At 43.6% G+C, this 19302-nt stretch overlaps 2 protein-coding genes across 2 annotated transcripts; both read left to right on the top strand.

The window, feature by feature from the left end:
- Nucleotides 1-1118: 1118 nt before the first annotated feature.
- Nucleotides 1119-2130, top strand: LOC307122479 (zona pellucida sperm-binding protein 3-like; the record flags this gene model as incomplete). Its single annotated transcript, XM_079846458.1, has 2 exons — nucleotides 1119-1205; nucleotides 1987-2130. Coding segments are annotated over 2 exons (231 nt in total), but the record flags the coding sequence as incomplete, so codon positions are not given.
- A 4-nt stretch (nucleotides 2131-2134) lies between these two features.
- Nucleotides 2135-14869, top strand: LOC307122478 (uncharacterized protein; the record flags this gene model as incomplete). The annotated part of the gene is made up of 18 exons (XM_079846457.1): nucleotides 2135-2162; nucleotides 5267-5449; nucleotides 5526-5713; nucleotides 5785-5882; nucleotides 5956-6113; nucleotides 6200-6392; nucleotides 6462-6609; nucleotides 6693-6765; nucleotides 9837-9894; nucleotides 9968-10061; nucleotides 10419-10529; nucleotides 13377-13536; nucleotides 13613-13800; nucleotides 13872-13969; nucleotides 14043-14200; nucleotides 14287-14479; nucleotides 14549-14696; nucleotides 14780-14869. The coding sequence occupies 18 exons, from the start codon at nucleotides 2135-2137 to the stop codon at nucleotides 14867-14869; spliced, it is 2367 nt and encodes a 788-aa protein (XP_079702583.1).
- Nucleotides 14870-19302: the final 4433 nt, after the last annotated feature.

The following is a 19302-nucleotide window of genomic DNA, read 5'->3' as shown; positions in this document are numbered from 1 at the left end:
CTGTTGACTAGCTTGTTGTTGAACCTTCTGAGGAAACTGTTGACTAGCTTGTTGTTGAACCTTCTGAGGAAACTGTTGACTAGCTTGTTGTTGAACCTTCTGAGGAAACTGTTGACTAGCTTGTTGTTGAACCTGCTGAGGAAACTGGGGCAAATTACTCCACTGTGGAACAGCATGACAAAAAGCACAAAACCACACACAAAGTGCCAGCGATTGAACAGCACACCAGCTTCCTGCCATTGTTCAACAGCTAGTCACACTGTTGAGATGATGCCCTTTGGTCTTTTTGTATTCTACAGATTTTGGCTAATTAACCTGGCCTATAGACTAAACACGCAATATGCATGCGCATGATGTCACAGTTTTCACAAATTCATGTTTTTGTAGTTTACATGGAGACAATAATGGTCTCATTTTCAAAAACTTTGAAACCCTGTTTTTAAAAGTTTGCATTTTTAAGGCCCACAAAGCACTGTTGTTGTGTAAATGAACACAATGCATTTAAAGTTTCATTTGAAAATGGTGTCATGTAAATGTCCCCCTCAATTTGTCAGATAAGAGAGACATACAAATTGTGCAGAGCTGTGGGTCCCAGAGATGCATATAAACTCTACAGGTCCAGAGGAGAATCAAAGGCAATCAATTCAACTAAAAGGGGATGAGCCACCTTCATTCAAAGCTGTACAAAATGGCAAAGCCAAGCACTGGTGTGTGTTGTGGCATTTGTGTCAAAGTTTGCTAGGATGGAGCTTCTGAGAGGTGTGTTAGTGGTGGTTGTGATTGTTGTGTTTGATCTGCCTGATGCGTGGGGAAGTTTGATGCACAGTCAAAGTCCAAGAAGCATGGTGCAAAAATCAGATCCAGATTTCAGAAGTCCTGCCTTTTCTGCTCCAGAGCTCTGGAATCCTTTGCAAGCGGCTTCTCCATTTCAGAGTCCTTTGGGTCCTGCCTCCAGAGGCCTTGCACAGGAGCCTTTTGGCCTTCAGGAGAAGCAGCTGTTGCAGGGTCCAGTGAAGCCTTTGGATTGGAGGTATCCGGTCGTTCCCGAGGTGCAGAGCGAGTTGGCGGTGGACTTCCAGTTGAGGCAACCCGTGACTCCCAGCAGCGTAGCGGTTCAATGCGGAGAGAACCGGGTTCTTGTAGAAGTCCAGCAGGACTTGTTTAGCAATGGTCAGTTGATCCAGCCAACTGGTCTGTCTTTAGGTGGATGTCCTGTTGCTGGTCAGGACTCTGAGTCTAGGGTGCTCATCTTTGAGTATGAATTACAGGACTGCAACAGCGTGCAGATGGTAAGAACTCCTAAATCTTAATCGGTTGTTTGTTCAAATTGAGGATATCCAAAGTCCTCTTCAAGGACCGTCAGTTCACACTGCTGTTGTATGTTGTATTTGCAATGCCAGGGCAGCTGGCATAAACATTTCTTAAGGCCCGTTCATACCAATGCATGTTTTAAGCTCTGCAGTTGTTTTCTCCTGCTTGAAGTGTTTGTCCACCGTATTGCACAATGCACTTTCTCTCATTCATAATAATGATTACACCTTCATGAGGAACTGTCTTGTTTTAACTACAATCTCTTACAGATGAATGAGGATGAGCTTGTCTACACCTTCTCTCTTACCTACACCCCTGAGGCTCTTGCAGGTACTCCGATTACCCGGGCCGATGGTGCAATTGTTGGCGTTCAATGCCACTATCAAAGGTAAGTGACCTCTGTGACTTTCACTGCTTGTGCAACTGGGAGACCATTTAATGGGTACTTTCATGAACCACAGGCTACACAATGTAAGCAGTGATGCCTTGAGGCCAACATGGGTCCCTTATGCCTCAACCAAGGTTGGTGAAGAAGTCTTGATGTTCTCCCTGAAGCTCATGCTGGGTAAGTGCACTTTCTTTGGACCTTCGACCTTGCAAATGTGGCTCTTCCTAGGGTGTTCCTTCTCTTTTGTAGACGATTGGTCCTACCAGAGGCCTTCATACTCCTATTTCCTGGGTGGCGTTATTAACATCGAGGCATCTGTGAAGCAGTACAATCATGTGCCTCTGCGTGTGTTTGTGGACAGCTGTGTGGCCACTCAGGTGCCTGACGTGAACTCCCTTCCGAGATATTCCTTCATTGAGAATCATGGGTAAGGTCATGGCTCTTGATGCTATAGGACTGTTTTGTTTGCTCTTTTTAAACATTCATGAGTTGCTCTTTGTGGTGACTTTGTCGTCAGGTGCTTTGTGGATGCCAAGGCTACAGCTTCCAGCTCCCGCTTCATGCCTCGGTCCCAGGTTGACAAGATCCAGTTCCAGCTGGAGGCATTCATGTTCCAGGAGAGCACCAGTCCTTCTGTATGTACCACAAGAGTTAATTCGACTTCTCTTCCCATCTGCTTTGGTTTTCTGACTTGTCTGTCATCCCTTGTAGATCTACATAACATGTGTTCTGAAGGCAACTATTGCTTCTGCACCCAGTGACGCTCAGCGCAAATCCTGTTCCTTTGTCAATGGGTACGTTGCACTTATTCTTTTTTTAAAAAGCTGACTTTGCTCATGTTGAAAGTGCTTTGTCTTGTTGCAGGTGGTTTGCTGCTGATGGAAATGACCAAGTTTGTGGTTGCTGTGACTCAACATGTGGTCCTGATGGTGGAATTGCTGCTTCTCCCTATGGAGGTCGGTAGCTCTTGCTTTAAGGTTGCTTTTGATGTTTTAAGTGCTCCTAACTTTGCTCTTTTTCTTCTCTCTAGGTGTTCAGTGGGAAGGCAAGGCCACACTTGGTCCTGTAATTGTTCAAGGGCAAAAGAAAGTTTCTCAATAAAACTGACATCAATCCTTGCTTGTATCTGACTTGTCACTTTGCTTTTGACCTGGAAAGAGTGCCTTATTCTGCAAATGTGGTGGAACTGACTGTACCTTTGCAAGTCCCATTTAGTCTGAAACCCTATGGCTGCATGCTATGTGACTTGCAGAGGTACAGAAGTTATTATTTTTCTCCGTCTGGAATTTAAACGCGGGGCTAGTTGTAACAGGTTAACTTTCCACACATGCCGGGATGATGAAACCTAATGTATTTACTAGTTGCCATATCAACATTATTTAGAGAAACTGCACCAATTAATAATTCTTTGGACGCTCTCACTGAACATTTAACATAACAGACGTACATTTCTTAAGTTTATTGAAAATAAGACCAAGTTGAGAGTTCTTTTAATGCTGCTCTAACCAGCAGAAGACACTAGACGGGTTTAAATCCCAGTTGCACAGGTGGGGCATGTTGTAACTGTTACAATGTGCCCCTATTAGAACTATGCTATTCTATTGAGGAAAGAATGACAGTCAATGTTCAGAAGAAATTAGTATATTTTTAATGATGCCATTATTTTATTTGAAAGTTAATTTGTATTTTGTCTTGTTGTTTTATTTGATTGTATCTGATAACATCAAGCTGTCATGTTAATGTGCCCCACCTATGGGGCAGGTTGTCATATTTCACTTTCTTTCGGGGTAAATCGAAAGCATACACCGTATTAATGATTAGCAATCAAGGTTTACTGAGTTTTACACGATTCTTTTGTAGTTTGGTTTTTGGTGAAGTTTATTCAAATAAATATGGTCACCTGTGTAGCTACATTCTTCTCTCACTGCTGTTTCCTGATGGTTTATAGAACAATTACTCCGAGTCGCCCTCTGTCGTTTCACAGAATAGTACAACGGCGAGTGCGTCAAGTATAAACGCCTCGTCCGTTTGGGGATTGACAAAGTGTGTGCGTGTTGGTTGAAAACCTTTGCTAGGGGAAAGAATTGTGTTTTGGTAGTTTTAGTGCATTTTGAATGTGAAATGATCTGCTGTGCCGAGCTGAAAGTTTGTTAGGAGAACTGTGTGAAGAGTTTTGAAAAAGTGACCTAAGTATTGAGAAATGGGTCCTAGCAATTGTATATAAAAAAAAAACACTGTAAATGGCAAGAGGCATCCTGCACAGGCAAAGCAACAAATTCATATTATTCAACATATCCTAGCTTTTTACAGAAAATATTCAGATGTAACCCCCTTTGTAATAATTAACATTTTCATAAGTAACTGATTACAGTTACATTTATTTTGTAATTAAAGTATATATGAGTAGACTGGTCCCCTCTGTCTAAGGAGTCGAGGGTCTGTCCACATAAACCTCTCTTGTCCACTTGTGGAACACTTCAAACTGGCGACAGGGATTGCCCCGAGGGGAAGTGCTTAGGGAGGTTTGTGAGTGTGTTGCTAAATTTGGAACTACAGACTACTCTTACTATTTCTGCCATATAAAGATATTGTAAAAGTAGTAATGCTAGTCTACAAGCAAAGCGGAATGCACCAAACATCTACCCAAAGTACTTTGGGCAAGCTCCAGTAGCAAACCTGAGCATGAACCTTTTTATTTGTCTTCAATATGACAAATCTGACTAATTGGAGTCAATATAGGCCTACATCACATGCGTATCATTTTGATGAGAATTTTCTGGTAGCATAAGCTCCCATTTGGGCAAGTCTGGAGAATCATGACTGTTCATTAAGAGGGAGGGATTATCGTTAATTAGCCAAAATCTGTAGAATACAAAAAGACCAAAGGGCATCATCTCAACAGTGTGACTAGCTGTTGAACAATGGCAGGAAGCTGGTGTGCTGTTCAATCGCTGGCACTTTGTGTGTGGTTTTGTGCTTTTTGTCATGCTGTTCCACAGTGGAGTAATTTGCCCCAGTTTCCTCAGCAGGTTCAACAACAAGCTAGTCAACAGTTTCCTCAGAAGGTTCAACAACAAGCTAGTCAACAGTTTCCTCAGAAGGTTCAACAGTTTCCTCTGAAGGTTCAACAACAAGCTAGTCAACAGTTTCCTCTGAAGGTTCAACAGCTAGCTAGTCAACAGTTTCCTCTGAAGGTTCAACAACAAGCTAGTCAACAGTTTCCTCTGAAGGTTCAACAGCTAGCTAGTCAACAGTTTCCTCAGAAGGTTCAACAACAAGCTAGTCAACAGTTTCCTCAGAAGGTTCAACAACAAGCTAGTCAACAGTTTCCTCAGAAGGTTCAACAACAAGCTAGTCAACAGTTTCCTCAGAAGGTTCAACAACAAGCTAGTCAACAGTTTCCTCAGCAGGTTCAACAACAAGCTAGTCAACAGTTTCCTCAGCAGGTTCAACAACAAGCTAGTCAACCGTTTCCTCAGCAGGTTCAACAACAAGCTAGTCAACCGTTTCCTCAGCAGGTTCAACAACAAGCTAGTCAACAGTTTCCTCAGCAGGTTCAACAACAAGCTAGTCAACAGTTTCATCAGCAGGTTCAGTCTAAGCAGCCAGTGGCGCAGGCAGAGCCCCTTGACAAATGTGCTGTAGCTGATTATGAGCAGATCCAATGTGGCCCACCTGGTATCAGTGGTGCTGAGTGTGAAGCTATCAACTGCTGCTTTAACGGACAGCAGTGTTTCTATGGGAAGGCAGGTAAGAGTGAGTCAATGCAAAGGTGTTCATGTTAAACCACTCCTCAGTAATAACCTGCTCTTGTACCTTGTTCCAGTGACTGTCCAGTGTATAAGAGATGGTCAGTTTGTGGTAGTGGTGGCAAGAGATGTTACACTACCTCGCTTGAGCCTGGATTCAGTCCGTCTCCTGGGTGGAAACGACCCACCTTGCAGTCCTGTGGGATCCACACCTTCCTTTGCTATATACCAGTTCCCTGTCACTGCATGTGGCACAAGCATGATGGTGAGTAGCTGCTTGTGGTTCTGTTCTGCATGGCTTGGAATGGCCTGGATGCCAACAGTTACTATTTGCAGGAGGACGGTGGATATGTGGTGTATGAAAACCGAATGACCTCCTCGTATGAAGTGGGTGTCGGACCACTTGGTTCCATCACAAGGGACAGCCATTTTGAGTAGGCATTTTATTTTATTTAGAAAAAATATGAATCCTTGACAAAGGCTACAAGCTCACTATTTGTTGTCTAGGCTTCTCTTCCAGTGTAGGTACTCTGCTACTTCTGTGGAAGCTCTGGTTGTGGAGGTCAACACTGTTCCTGCACCTCCACCAGTAGCGGCTTCTGGACCCCTCAGGGTGGAGCTTAGACTGGCAAATGGTCAATGTGTCACCAAAGGCTGTGCAGAAGGTAAGTGTCTGTCCAAGTATGCATAAGTATTTTCTAAAACTCCAGGTTGCAGCAGTTTCTGGTTAAACGCTGGTTTTCTTCCTCAGGGGATGAGGCATACACGTCCTACTACGGTGATGCTGATTATCCCGTCACAAAAGTCCTGCGGGAGCCTGTGTATGTTGAGGTGCGCATTTTGGAGAGGACCGACCCCAACATTGTCCTAATGCTGGGACGTTGCTGGGCGACATCAACCCCCAGTCCACTCAGTCTACCCCAGTGGGACCTTCTGGTCGATGGGTGAGTAAGGCCAGTCTTTATCCATCTAGTGTGCTGTAAGGCACTTCTGACTGCCTCTTTACCTTTCAGATGCCCTTACCAGGATGACCGTTACCTGACCTCATTGGTTCCGGTGGCTGGATCTTCTGGTCTTCAGTTCCCAACCCACTACAAGCGCTTTGTTGTGAAGATGTTCACATTTGTGGATCCAGCATCACTGGCTCCTCTACAGGAAACCGTATGCTCTGCAGCCTTACCTGAATCCTTAATATTAGGTGTTGTTTTTCTTTCCGTGGCTTATCCCTTTCCCCCCTCTGTTAGATCTTCATCCACTGTAGTACAGCAGTGTGCCATCCCTCTTCTGGCTCCTGTGAGCAAAGCTGCACTAGGAAAAGTGAGTGCTTGTTGTAAACTGACTTCAGGAACCATGAGAATTTGGTTTTTAAATGCCTCACGATTCTACCACTTCTTTTCCAGGAAGAGATGCTAACGTCAAGACCATCTCTAGTGGGCAAACTGTGGTGTCTAGTGGAGAAGTTAACCTGGTCATGTGACTTTAGTAGTTTTAATAAACTTCTTAACTCAACTGTCTCTTTGGTATTGATCTTTCATGACTGTTCTCAGTTTGATTTATTGGGCTACACTACTAAACCAGAGTTCCCTTTTTTTGCTTCAAGGTTATGCTTGACTTGAACTAAACAAGCCAAGTTTCTGCCCAAACCTGACCTATTTGCCAAGTTCCAGTTGCTAACCTGGGTCCCTGTTCTTAATGGAATCTGTTTTGGTCTCTACTTGTGGCTTTATGGCTGGACTAACATAACTGCTTGTACTGATATTCAAGCATGCCAAGTCCCTCTGTTTTTTGCTAATGCTATTTGAAAGCCCCCCGAAGTCATGCAAGTACAGCATTGCATCTGCAATGAAATCAGTATCAACCTGCATTGTCCTTTTTAATCCCAAATTGTGACCAGCCTTTTTTCTTTAGGCTAGCCCCAATGTTTATTGAAAAGTAGACTGGTGCTTTAATAAAAGCTGGTTTAGTCCCTTAACTGGTGTATCACACCTGAGTTGCTGTCTGAGGGCCTGTTTACACCTGGTACTAAAGCGTTTATCAGTCCAATCACAAGTGGACTATGCTAAATACAGGTGTAAATGCGGTCTAAAATGTTTTAAACTTTTTTGACTTTTAACCTTCACTCATGAAAGGGGTCTTTATAAACCGTTTCCAGAGTGTGACATTAACTGGTCTAAACCATGTCGCTTCTGTAGATTTGGACAAAATAAGCTACTTTGTTTAACTGTCTGTGCTTGTTGTTGCTGCACCATTAAAAACAGAACGTGGAAGGCAATTTGACTAGTATCCATGCTGTCAAGGAAATGCATCCCATTTGAATTATATTTAACTGGTTTGAAGAGCTAACTGTTGGTGTATTAGGTTTGTGAAATACACATTTCAAAATGGGGTCTACTATTATATTTGTCCATTTTAGTGTCCCATCATTAACTTAAGTCTTAGTCCTGTTAACTCTTCTTGCTCTTTGTATCACACATTTTTCCTAGAGACATTTTGGTGGAAAATTTGACAAAACGTAGGTCTGTGGCCAGTTGCATAAACTGCTGATGTTCAAGAATAAGAAGCTGAGGGCAAGTGGACAAAAATGAATGACTGTGTTTCAATTCACTTTTTCATGCCCTTCCCTCACTATCTTCCCTCTGTGTCGTTGATTTTGTAGCAGGAGATTTTTTGTAGGTATTGGGCTGTGTACCGAATTTCATACCTGTACGTGAAACGTAGCGGGAGGGGCACTTCGTTGAAATGTTGTAGGTGGCGCTATCGAGCCATTTTGCCATGCCTAATTCTGAAACTCATATGTAGATGTCTTCAGGCCAGGACTCTTATCAAACATCTGAAGTTTGGGGCAGATCGGACATTGTATGCCCGACTTACAACAGCTTCCTGTGTCATGGCGAACCATCGAACTTTGTGAGGCCGCCACTGACACGACCTTCAGGGAAAACATCACCAAGGCCTTTAGATTAGACTGTGCAAATATGACGTATCTTGATCTGATTAAATCTCTAGGAGAATCTCTGCAGAGAATCCAGTAGATGGCGATGACACTTTGCAAAGAAACACTACGTGCCTATAGACTAAACACGCAATATGCATGCGCATGATGTCACAGTTTTCACAAATTCATGTTTTTGTAGTTTACATGGAGACAATAATGGTCTCATTTTCAAAAACTTTGAAACCCTGTTTTTAAAAGTTTGCATTTTTAAGGCCCACAAAGCACTGTTGTTGTGTAAATGAACACAATGCATTTAAAGTTTCATTTGAAAATGGTGTCATGTAAATGTCCCCCTCAATTTGTCAGATAAGAGAGACATACAAATTGTGCAGAGCTGTGGGTCCCAGAGATGCATATAAACTCTACAGGTCCAGAGGAGAATCAAAGGCAATCAATTCAACTAAAAGGGGATGAGCCACCTTCATTCAAAGCTGTACAAAATGGCAAAGCCAAGCACTGGTGTGTGTTGTGGCATTTGTGTCAAAGTTTGCTAGGATGGAGCTTCTGAGAGGTGTGTTAGTGGTGGTTGTGATTGTTGTGTTTGATCTGCCTGATGCGTGGGGAAGTTTGATGCACAGTCAAAGTCCAAGAAGCATGGTGCAAAAATCAGATCCAGATTTCAGAAGTCCTGCCTTTTCTGCTCCAGAGCTCTGGAATCCTTTGCAAGCGGCTTCTCCATTTCAGAGTCCTTTGGGTCCTGCCTCCAGAGGCCTTGCACAGGAGCCTTTTGGCCTTCAGGAGAAGCAGCTGTTGCAGGGTCCAGTGAAGCCTTTGGATTGGAGGTATCCGGTCGTTCCCGAGGTGCAGAGCGAGTTGGCGGTGGACTTCCAGTTGAGGCAACCCGTGACTCCCAGCAGCGTAGCGGTTCAATGCGGAGAGAACCGGGTTCTTGTAGAAGTCCAGCAGGACTTGTTTAGCAATGGTCAGTTGATCCAGCCAACTGGTCTGTCTTTAGGTGGATGTCCTGTTGCTGGTCAGGACTCTGAGTCTAGGGTGCTCATCTTTGAGTATGAATTACAGGACTGCAACAGCGTGCAGATGGTAAGAACTCCTAAATCTTAATCGGTTGTTTGTTCAAATTGAGGATATCCAAAGTCCTCTTCAAGGACCGTCAGTTCACACTGCTGTTGTATGTTGTATTTGCAATGCCAGGGCAGCTGGCATAAACATTTCTTAAGGCCCGTTCATACCAATGCATGTTTTAAGCTCTGCAGTTGTTTTCTCCTGCTTGAAGTGTTTGTCCACCGTATTGCACAATGCACTTTCTCTCATTCATAATAATGATTACACCTTCATGAGGAACTGTCTTGTTTTAACTACAATCTCTTACAGATGAATGAGGATGAGCTTGTCTACACCTTCTCTCTTACCTACACCCCTGAGGCTCTTGCAGGTACTCCGATTACCCGGGCCGATGGTGCAATTGTTGGCGTTCAATGCCACTATCAAAGGTAAGTGACCTCTGTGACTTTCACTGCTTGTGCAACTGGGAGACCATTTAATGGGTACTTTCATGAACCACAGGCTACACAATGTAAGCAGTGATGCCTTGAGGCCAACATGGGTCCCTTATGCCTCAACCAAGGTTGGTGAAGAAGTCTTGATGTTCTCCCTGAAGCTCATGCTGGGTAAGTGCACTTTCTTTGGACCTTCGACCTTGCAAATGTGGCTCTTCCTAGGGTGTTCCTTCTCTTTTGTAGACGATTGGTCCTACCAGAGGCCTTCATACTCCTATTTCCTGGGTGGCGTTATTAACATCGAGGCATCTGTGAAGCAGTACAATCATGTGCCTCTGCGTGTGTTTGTGGACAGCTGTGTGGCCACTCAGGTGCCTGACGTGAACTCCCTTCCGAGATATTCCTTCATTGAGAATCATGGGTAAGGTCATGGCTCTTGATGCTATAGGACTGTTTTGTTTGCTCTTTTTAAACATTCATGAGTTGCTCTTTGTGGTGACTTTGTCGTCAGGTGCTTTGTGGATGCCAAGGCTACAGCTTCCAGCTCCCGCTTCATGCCTCGGTCCCAGGTTGACAAGATCCAGTTCCAGCTGGAGGCATTCATGTTCCAGGAGAGCACCAGTCCTTCTGTATGTACCACAAGAGTTAATTCGACTTCTCTTCCCATCTGCTTTGGTTTTCTGACTTGTCTGTCATCCCTTGTAGATCTACATAACATGTGTTCTGAAGGCAACTATTGCTTCTGCACCCAGTGACGCTCAGCGCAAATCCTGTTCCTTTGCCAATGGGTACGTTGCACTTATTCTTTTTTTAAAAAGCTGACTTTGCTCATGTTGAAAGTGCTTTGTCTTGTTGCAGGTGGTTTGCTGCTGATGGAAATGACCAAGTTTGTGGTTGCTGTGACTCAACATGTGGTCCTGATGGTGGAATTGCTGCTTCTCCCTATGGAGGTCGGTAGCTCTTGCTTTAAGGTTGCTTTTGATGTTTTAAGTGCTCCTAACTTTGCTCTTTTTCTTCTCTCTAGGTGTTCAGTGGGAAGGCAAGGCCACACTTGGTCCTGTAATTGTTCAAGGGCAAAAGAAAGTTTCTCAATAAAACTGACATCAATCCTTGCTTGTATCTGACTTGTCACTTTGCTTTTGACCTGGAAAGAGTGCCTTATTCTGCAAATGTGGTGGAACTGACTGTACCTTTGCAAGTCCCATTTAGTCTGAAACCCTATGGCTGCATGCTATGTGACTTGCAGAGGTACAGAAGTTATTATTTTTCTCCGTCTGGAATTTAAACGCGGGGCTAGTTGTAACAGGTTAACTTTCCACACATGCCGGGATGATGAAACCTAATGTATTTACTAGTTGCCATATCAACATTATTTAGAGAAACTGCACCAATTAATAATTCTTTGGACGCTCTCACTGAACATTTAACATAACAGACGTACATTTCTTAAGTTTATTGAAAATAAGACCAAGTTGAGAGTTCTTTTAATGCTGCTCTAACCAGCAGAAGACACTAGACGGGTTTAAATCCCAGTTGCACAGGTGGGGCATGTTGTAACTGTTACAATGTGCCCCTATTAGAACTATGCTATTCTATTGAGGAAAGAATGACAGTCAATGTTCAGAAGAAATTAGTATATTTTTAATGATGCCATTATTTTATTTGAAAGTTAATTTGTATTTTGTCTTGTTGTTTTATTTGATTGTATCTGATAACATCAAGCTGTCATGTTAATGTGCCCCACCTATGGGGCAGGTTGTCATATTTCACTTTCTTTCGGGGTAAATCGAAAGCATACACCGTATTAATGATTAGCAATCAAGGTTTACTGAGTTTTACACGATTCTTTTGTAGTGTGGTTTTTGGTGAAGTTTATTCAAATAAATATGGTCACCTGTGTAGCTACATTCTTCTCTCACTGCTGTTTCCTGATGGTTTATAGAACAATTACTCCGAGTCGCCCTCTGTCGTTTCACAGAATAGTACAACGGCGAGTGCGTCAAGTATAAACGCCTCGTCCGTTTGGGGATTGACAAAGTGTGTGCGTGTTGGTTGAAAACCTTTGCTAGGGGAAAGAATTGTGTTTTGGTAGTTTTAGTGCATTTTGAATGTGAAATGATCTGCTGTGCCGAGCTGAAAGTTTGTTAGGAGAACTGTGTGAAGAGTTTTGAAAAAGTGACCTAAGTATTGAGAAATGGGTCCTAGCAATTGTATATAAAAAAAAAACACTGTAAATGGCAAGAGGCATCCTGCACAGGCAAAGCAACAAATTCATATTATTCAACATATCCTAGCTTTTTACAGAAAATATTCAGATGTAACCCCCTTTGTAATAATTAACATTTTCATAAGTAACTGATTACAGTTACATTTATTTTGTAATTAAAGTATATATGAGTAGACTGGTCCCCTCTGTCTAAGGAGTCGAGGGTCTGTCCACATAAACCTCTCTTGTCCACTTGTGGAACACTTCAAACTGGCGACAGGGATTGCCCCGAGGGGAAGTGCTTAGGGAGGTTTGTGAGTGTGTTGCTAAATTTGGAACTACAGACTACTCTTACTATTTCTGCCATATAAAGATATTGTAAAAGTAGTAATGCTAGTCTACAAGCAAAGCGGAATGCACCAAACATCTACCCAAAGTACTTTGGGCAAGCTCCAGTAGCAAACCTGAGCATGAACCTTTTTATTTGTCTTCAATATGACAAATCTGACTAATTGGAGTCAATATAGGCCTACATCACATGCGTATCATTTTGATGAGAATTTTCTGGTAGCATAAGCTCCCATTTGGGCAAGTCTGGAGAATCATGACTGTTCATGAAGAGGGAGGGATTATCGTTAATTAGCCAAAATCTGTAGAATACAAAAAGACCAAAGGGCATCATCTCAACAGTGTGACTAGCTGTTGAACAATGGCAGGAAGCTGGTGTGCTGTTCAATCGCTGGCACTTTGTGTGTGGTTTTGTGCTTTTTGTCATGCTGTTCCACAGTGGAGTAATTTGCCCCAGTTTCCTCAGCAGGTTCAACAACAAGCTAGTCAACAGTTTCCTCAGAAGGTTCAACAGTTTCCTCTGAAGGTTCAACAACAAGCTAGTCAACAGTTTCCTCTGAAGGTTCAACAGCTAGCTAGTCAACAGTTTCCTCTGAAGGTTCAACAACAAGCTAGTCAACAGTTTCCTCTGAAGGTTCAACAGCTAGCTAGTCAACAGTTTCCTCAGAAGGTTCAACAACAAGCTAGTCAACAGTTTCCTCAGAAGGTTCAACAACAAGCTAGTCAACAGTTTCCTCAGAAGGTTCAACAACAAGCTAGTCAACAGTTTCCTCAGCAGGTTCAACAACAAGCTAGTCAACAGTTTCCTCAGCAGGTTCAACAACAAGCTAGTCAACCGTTTCCTCAGCAGGTTCAACAACAAGCTAGTCAACAGTTTCCTCAGCAGGTTCAACAACAAGCTAGTCAACAGTTTCATCAGCAGGTTCAGTCTAAGCAGCCAGTGGCGCAGGCAGAGCCCCTTGACAAATGTGCTGTAGCTGATTATGAGCAGATCCAATGTGGCCCACCTGGTATCAGTGGTGCTGAGTGTGAAGCTATCAACTGCTGCTTTAACGGACAGCAGTGTTTCTATGGGAAGGCAGGTAAGAGTGAGTCAATGCAAAGGTGTTCATGTTAAACCACTCCTCAGTAATAACCTGCTCTTGTACCTTGTTCCAGTGACTGTCCAGTGTATAAGAGATGGTCAGTTTGTGGTAGTGGTGGCAAGAGATGTTACACTACCTCGCTTGAGCCTGGATTCAGTCCGTCTCCTGGGTGGAAACGACCCACCTTGCAGTCCTGTGGGATCCACACCTTCCTTTGCTATATACCAGTTCCCTGTCACTGCATGTGGCACAAGCATGATGGTGAGTAGCTGCTTGTGGTTCTGTTCTGCATGGCTTGGAATGGCCTGGATGCCAACAGTTACTATTTGCAGGAGGACGGTGGATATGTGGTGTATGAAAACCGAATGACCTCCTCGTATGAAGTGGGTGTCGGACCACTTGGTTCCATCACAAGGGACAGCCATTTTGAGTAGGCATTTTATTTTATTTAGAAAAAATATGAATCCTTGACAAAGGCTACAAGCTCACTATTTGTTGTCTAGGCTTCTCTTCCAGTGTAGGTACTCTGCTACTTCTGTGGAAGCTCTGGTTGTGGAGGTCAACACTGTTCCTGCACCTCCACCAGTAGCGGCTTCTGGACCCCTCAGGGTGGAGCTTAGACTGGCAAATGGTCAATGTGTCACCAAAGGCTGTGCAGAAGGTAAGTGTCTGTCCAAGTATGCATAAGTATTTTCTAAAACTCCAGGTTGCAGCAGTTTCTGGTTAAACGCTGGTTTTCTTCCTCAGGGGATGAGGCATACACGTCCTACTACGGTGATGCTGATTATCCCGTCACAAAAGTCCTGCGGGAGCCTGTGTATGTTGAGGTGCGCATTTTGGAGAGGACCGACCCCAACATTGTCCTAATGCTGGGACGTTGCTGGGCGACATCAACCCCCAGTCCACTCAGTCTACCCCAGTGGGACCTTCTGGTCGATGGGTGAGTAAGGCCAGTCTTTATCCATCTAGTGTGCTGTAAGGCACTTCTGACTGCCTCTTTACCTTTCAGATGCCCTTACCAGGATGACCGTTACCTGACCTCATTGGTTCCGGTGGCTGGATCTTCTGGTCTTCAGTTCCCAACACACTACAAGCGCTTTGTTGTGAAGATGTTCACATTTGTGGATCCAGCATCACTGGCTCCTCTACAGGAAACCGTATGCTCTGCAGCCTTACCTGAATCCTTAATATTAGGTGTTGTTTTTCTTTCCGTGGCTTATCCCTTTCCCCCCTCTGTTAGATCTTCATCCACTGTAGTACAGCAGTGTGCCATCCCTCTTCTGGCTCCTGTGAGCAAAGCTGCACTAGGAAAAGTGAGTGCTTGTTGTAAACTGACTTCAGGAACCATGAGAATTTGGTTTTTAAATGCCTCACGATTCTACCACTTCTTTTCCAGGAAGAGATGCTAACGTCAAGACCATCTCTAGTGGGCAAACTGTGGTGTCTAGTGGAGAAGTTAACCTGGTCATGTGACTTTAGTAGTTTTAATAAACTTCTTAACTCAACTGTCTCTTTGGTATTGATCTTTCATGACTGTTCTCAGTTTGATTTATTGGGCTACACTACTAAACCAGAGTTCCCTTTTTTTGCTTCAAGGTTATGCTTGACTTGAACTAAACAAGCCAAGTTTCTGCCCAAACCTGACCTATTTGCCAAGTTCCAGTTGCTAACCTGGGTCCCTGTTCTTAATGGAATCTGTTTTGGTCTCTACTTGTGGCTTTATGGCTGGACTAACATAACTGCTTGTACTGATATTCAAGCATGCCAAGTCCCTCTGTTTTTTGCTAATGCTATTTGAAAGCCCCCCGAAGTCATGCAAGTACAGCATTGCATCTGCAATGAAATCAGTATCAACCTGCATTGTCCTTTTTAATCCCAAATTGTGACCAGCCTTTTTTCTTTAGGCTAGCCCCAATGTTTATTGAAAAGTAGACTGGTGCTTTAATAAAAGCTGGTTTAGTCCCTTAACTGGTGTATCACACCTGAGTTGCTGTCTGAGGGCCTGTTTACACCTGGTACTAAAGCGTTTATCAGTCCAATCACAAGTGGACTATGCTAAATACAGGTGTAAATGCGGTCTAAAATGTTTTAAACTTTTTTTGACTTTTAACCTTCACTCATGAAAGGGGTCTTTATAAACCGTTTCCAGAGTGTGACATTAACTGGTCTAAACCATGTCGCTTCTGTAGATTTGGACAAAATAAGCTACTTTGTTTAACTGTCTGTGCTTGTTGTTGCTGCACCATTAAAAACAGAACGTGGAAGGCAATTTGACTAGTATCCATGCTGTCAAGGAAATGCATCCCATTTGAATTATATTTAACTGGTTTGAAGAGCTAACTGTTGGTGTATTAGGTTTGTGAAATACACATTTCAAAATGGGGTCTACTATTATATTTGTCCATTTTAGTGTCCCATCATTAACTTAAGTCTTAGTCCTGTTAACTCTTCTTGCTCTTTGTATCACACATTTTTCCTAGAGACATTTTGGTGGAAAATTTGACAAAACGTAGGTCTGTGGCCAGTTGCATAAACTGCTGATGTTCAAGAATAAGAAGCTGAGGGCAAGTGGACAAAAATGAATGACTGTGTTTCAATTCACTTTTTCATGCCCTTCCCTCACTATCTTCCCTCTGTGTCGTTGATTTTGTAGCAGGAGATTTTTTGTAGGTATTGGGCTGTGTACCGAATTTCATACCTGTACGTGAAACGTAGCGGGAGGGGCACTTCGTTGAAATGTTGTAGGTGGCGCTATCGAGCCATTTTGCCATGCCTAATTCTGAAACTCATATGTAGATGTCTTCAGGCCAGGACTCTTATCAAACATCTGAAGTTTGGGGCAGATCGGACATTGTATGCCCGACTTACAACAGCTTCCTGTGTCATGGCGAACCATCGAACTTTGTGAGGCCGCCACTGACACGACCTTCAGGGAAAACATCACCAAGGCCTTTAGATTAGACTGTGCAAATATGACGTATCTTGATCTGATTAAATCTCTAGGAGAATCTCTGCAGAGAATCCAGTAGATGGCGATGACACTTTGCAAAGAAACACTACATGCCTATAGACTAAACACGCAATATGCATGCGCATGATGTCACAGTTTTCACAAATTCATGTTTTTGTAGTTTACATGGAGACAATAATGGTCTCATTTTCAAAAACTTTGAAACCCTGTTTTTAAAAGTTTGCATTTTTAAGGCCCACAAAGCACTGTTGTTGTGTAAATGAACACAATGCATTTAAAGTTTCATTTGAAAATGGTGTCATGTAAATGTCCCCCTCAATTTGTCAGATAAGAGAGACATACAAATTGTGCAGAGCTGTGGGTCCCAGAGATGCATATAAACTCTACAGGTCCAGAGGAGAATCAAAGGCAATCAATTCAACTAAAAGGGGATGAGCCACCTTCATTCAAAGCTGTACAAAATGGCAAAGCCAAGCACTGGTGTGTGTTGTGGCATTTGTGTCAAAGTTTGCTAGGATGGAGCTTCTGAGAGGTGTGTTAGTGGTGGTTGTGATTGTTGTGTTTGATCTGCCTGATGCGTGGGGAAGTTTGATGCACAGTCAAAGTCCAAGAAGCATGGTGCAAAAATCAGATCCAGATTTCAGAAGTCCTGCCTTTTCTGCTCCAGAGCTCTGGAATCCTTTGCAAGCGGCTTCTCCATTTCAGAGTCCTTTGGGTCCTGCCTCCAGAGGCCTTGCACAGGAGCCTTTTGGCCTTCAGGAGAAGCAGCTGTTGCAGGGTCCAGTGAAGCCTTTGGATTGGAGGTATCCGGTCGTTCCCGAGGTGCAGAGCGAGTTGGCGGTGGACTTCCAGTTGAGGCAACCCGTGACTCCCAGCAGCGTAGCGGTTCAATGCGGAGAGAACCGGGTTCTTGTAGAAGTCCAGCAGGACTTGTTTAGCAATGGTCAGTTGATCCAGCCAACTGGTCTGTCTTTAGGTGGATGTCCTGTTGCTGGTCAGGACTCTGAGTCTAGGGTGCTCATCTTTGAGTATGAATTACAGGACTGCAACAGCGTGCAGATGGTAAGAACTCCTAAATCTTAATCGGTTGTTTGTTCAAATTGAGGATATCCAAAGTCCTCTTCAAGGACCGTCAGTTCACACTGCTGTTGTATGTTGTATTTGCAATGCCAGGGCAGCTGGCATAAACATTTCTTAAGGCCCGTTCATACCAATGCATGTTTTAAGCTCTGCAGTTGTTTTCTCCTGCTTGAAGTGTTTGTCCACCGTATTGCACAATGCACTTTCTCTCATTCATAATAATGATTACACCTTCATGAGGAACTGTCTTGTTTTAACTACAATCTCTTACAGATGAATGAGGATGAGCTTGTCTACACCTTCTCTCTTACCTACACCCCTGAGGCTCTTGCAGGTACTCCGATTACCCGGGCCGATGGTGCAATTGTTGGCGTTCAATGCCACTATCAAAGGTAAGTGACCTCTGTGACTTTCACTGCTTGTGCAACTGGGAGACCATTTAATGGGTACTTTCATGAACCACAGGCTACACAATGTAAGCAGTGATGCCTTGAGGCCAACATGGGTCCCTTATGCCTCAACCAAGGTTGGTGAAGAAGTCTTGATGTTCTCCCTGAAGCTCATGCTGGGTAAGTGCACTTTCTTTGGACCTTCGACCTTGCAAATGTGGCTCTTCCTAGGGTGTTCCTTCTCTTTTGTAGACGATTGGTCCTACCAGAGGCCTTCATACTCCTATTTCCTGGGTGGCGTTATTAACATCGAGGCATCTGTGAAGCAGTACAATCATGTGCCTCTGCGTGTGTTTGTGGACAGCTGTGTGGCCACTCAGGTGCCTGACGTGAACTCCCTTCCGAGATATTCCTTCATTGAGAATCATGGGTAAGGTCATGGCTCTTGATGCTATAGGACTGTTTTGTTTGCTCTTTTTAAACATTCATGAGTTGCTCTTTGTGGTGACTTTGTCGTCAGGTGCTTTGTGGATGCCAAGGCTACAGCTTCCAGCTCCCGCTTCATGCCTCGGTCCCAGGTTGACAAGATCCAGTTCCAGCTGGAGGCATTCATGTTCCAGGAGAGCACCAGTCCTTCTGTATGTACCACAAGAGTTAATTCGACTTCTCTTCCCATCTGCTTTGGTTTTCTGACTTGTCTGTCATCCCTTGTAGATCTACATAACATGTGTTCTGAAGGCAACTATTGCTTCTGCACCCAGTGACGCTCAGCGCAAATCCTGTTCCTTTGCCAATGGGTACGTTGCACTTATTCTTTTTTTAAAAAGCTGACTTTGCTCATGTTGAAAGTGCTTTGTCTTGTTGCAGGTGGTTTGCTGCTGATGGAAATGACCAAGTTTGTGGTTGCTGTGACTCAACATGTGGTCCTGATGGTGGAATTGCTGCTTCTCCCTATGGAGGTCGGTAGCTCTTGCTTTAAGGTTGCTTTTGATGTTTTAAGTGCTCCTAACTTTGCTCTTTTTCTTCTCTCTAGGTGTTCAGTGGGAAGGCAAGGCCACACTTGGTCCTGTAATTGTTCAAGGGCAAAAGAAAGTTTCTCAATAAAACTGACATCAATCCTTGCTTGTATCTGACTTGTCACTTTGCTTTTGACCTGGAAAGAGTGCCTTATTCTGCAAATGTGGTGGAACTGACTGTACCTTTGCAAGTCCCATTTAGTCTGAAACCCTATGGCTGCATGCTATGTGACTTGCAGAGGTACAGAAGTTATTATTTTTCTCCGTCTGGAATTTAAACGCGGGGCTAGTTGTAACAGGTTAACTT

Source organism: Gobio gobio, assembly GCF_949357685.1.
Source record: "Gobio gobio genome assembly, contig: scaffold_121, whole genome shotgun sequence".
NCBI lineage: Eukaryota > Metazoa > Chordata > Actinopteri > Cypriniformes > Gobionidae > Gobio > Gobio gobio.
The sequence above is the reverse complement of the archived record's forward strand: the minus strand, read 5'-3'. Positions and strand labels throughout refer to the sequence as shown.